Source organism: Petaurus breviceps, unplaced genomic scaffold, assembly GCF_028583685.1.
Source record: "Petaurus breviceps papuanus isolate PSGF00001 unplaced genomic scaffold, PetGlider_PUasm1.0 98500, whole genome shotgun sequence".
Taxonomy (NCBI): Eukaryota; Metazoa; Chordata; class Mammalia; order Diprotodontia; family Petauridae; genus Petaurus; species Petaurus breviceps.
The window spans coordinates 1-713 of record NW_027187461.1 but is presented as its reverse complement, the minus strand read 5'-3'; the positions used below and the strand labels follow the sequence as shown (position 1 = coordinate 713).

At 45.3% G+C, this 713-nt stretch overlaps 1 protein-coding gene across 1 annotated transcript; it reads right to left on the bottom strand.

Annotated features, from left to right (window-relative positions):
- Nucleotides 1-225: 225 nt before the first annotated feature.
- Nucleotides 226-708, bottom strand: LOC138156154 (taste receptor type 2 member 3-like; the record flags this gene model as incomplete). Its single annotated transcript, XM_069081365.1, has 1 exon — nucleotides 226-708. A coding segment is annotated over one exon (483 nt), but the record flags the coding sequence as incomplete, so codon positions are not given.
- Nucleotides 709-713: the final 5 nt, after the last annotated feature.

The window sequence follows — 713 nt, the reverse complement described above, 5'->3', positions numbered from 1 at the left end:
GTGAGGAAGGTGCCAATATTATAATATCCATTTTATAGAGGAGGAAAATGAGGCAGAGAGAGGTTAAATGCCTTGCCCAGGGTCACAGAGCTAGTGAGTGTCTGAGGCGGAATTTGACTTTCTGATTCTAGGTCCAAGGCTCTCCCTTCTATGCCACCGAGCTACCTAGAACAGTAGAATTTTAAGACTTGCAGAGCCTATACTGCCCTCCCCTTCCCCCTTACACTAGTGGGTAAAGGATGCCCTGACCCCACCTCTCATGCAGCCCTTCTTGAACCACAGCAGTCTCAGGAATGTCTGCTTCAGGTTTTTGTTTTGTAGAATGAGGATAAATGAGTGCACAGTGGGAAAGACAGGGGCAGCCAACAATGTCATCATTATCACATTGTCATCTTTCAGGAAAGTGCTTGCTTTCCCAATGAAATGAATGACCAAATGAAAGACAAAGAGGGAGAGGAAAGACAGCATTACAATGGTGGCTCTCACATGGGCCTTAGTGCTCACATCTCTGGGGGCAGTGACCTGGTGCCGCATCATCCTGATGTGCCTCCTCAGGGAGAGGATGAGTAAGAGAAAGGATAGCAGGGATATAATGAATGGTATCAGCATACACAGGAGACCAATAAGGTAGAAGACATGACATTCTCTTTCCTTTCTTCTGACAATTTCAGTGTAGTTTGTAATGAGTCTCATTTTTAGGAGGTCAGAATATA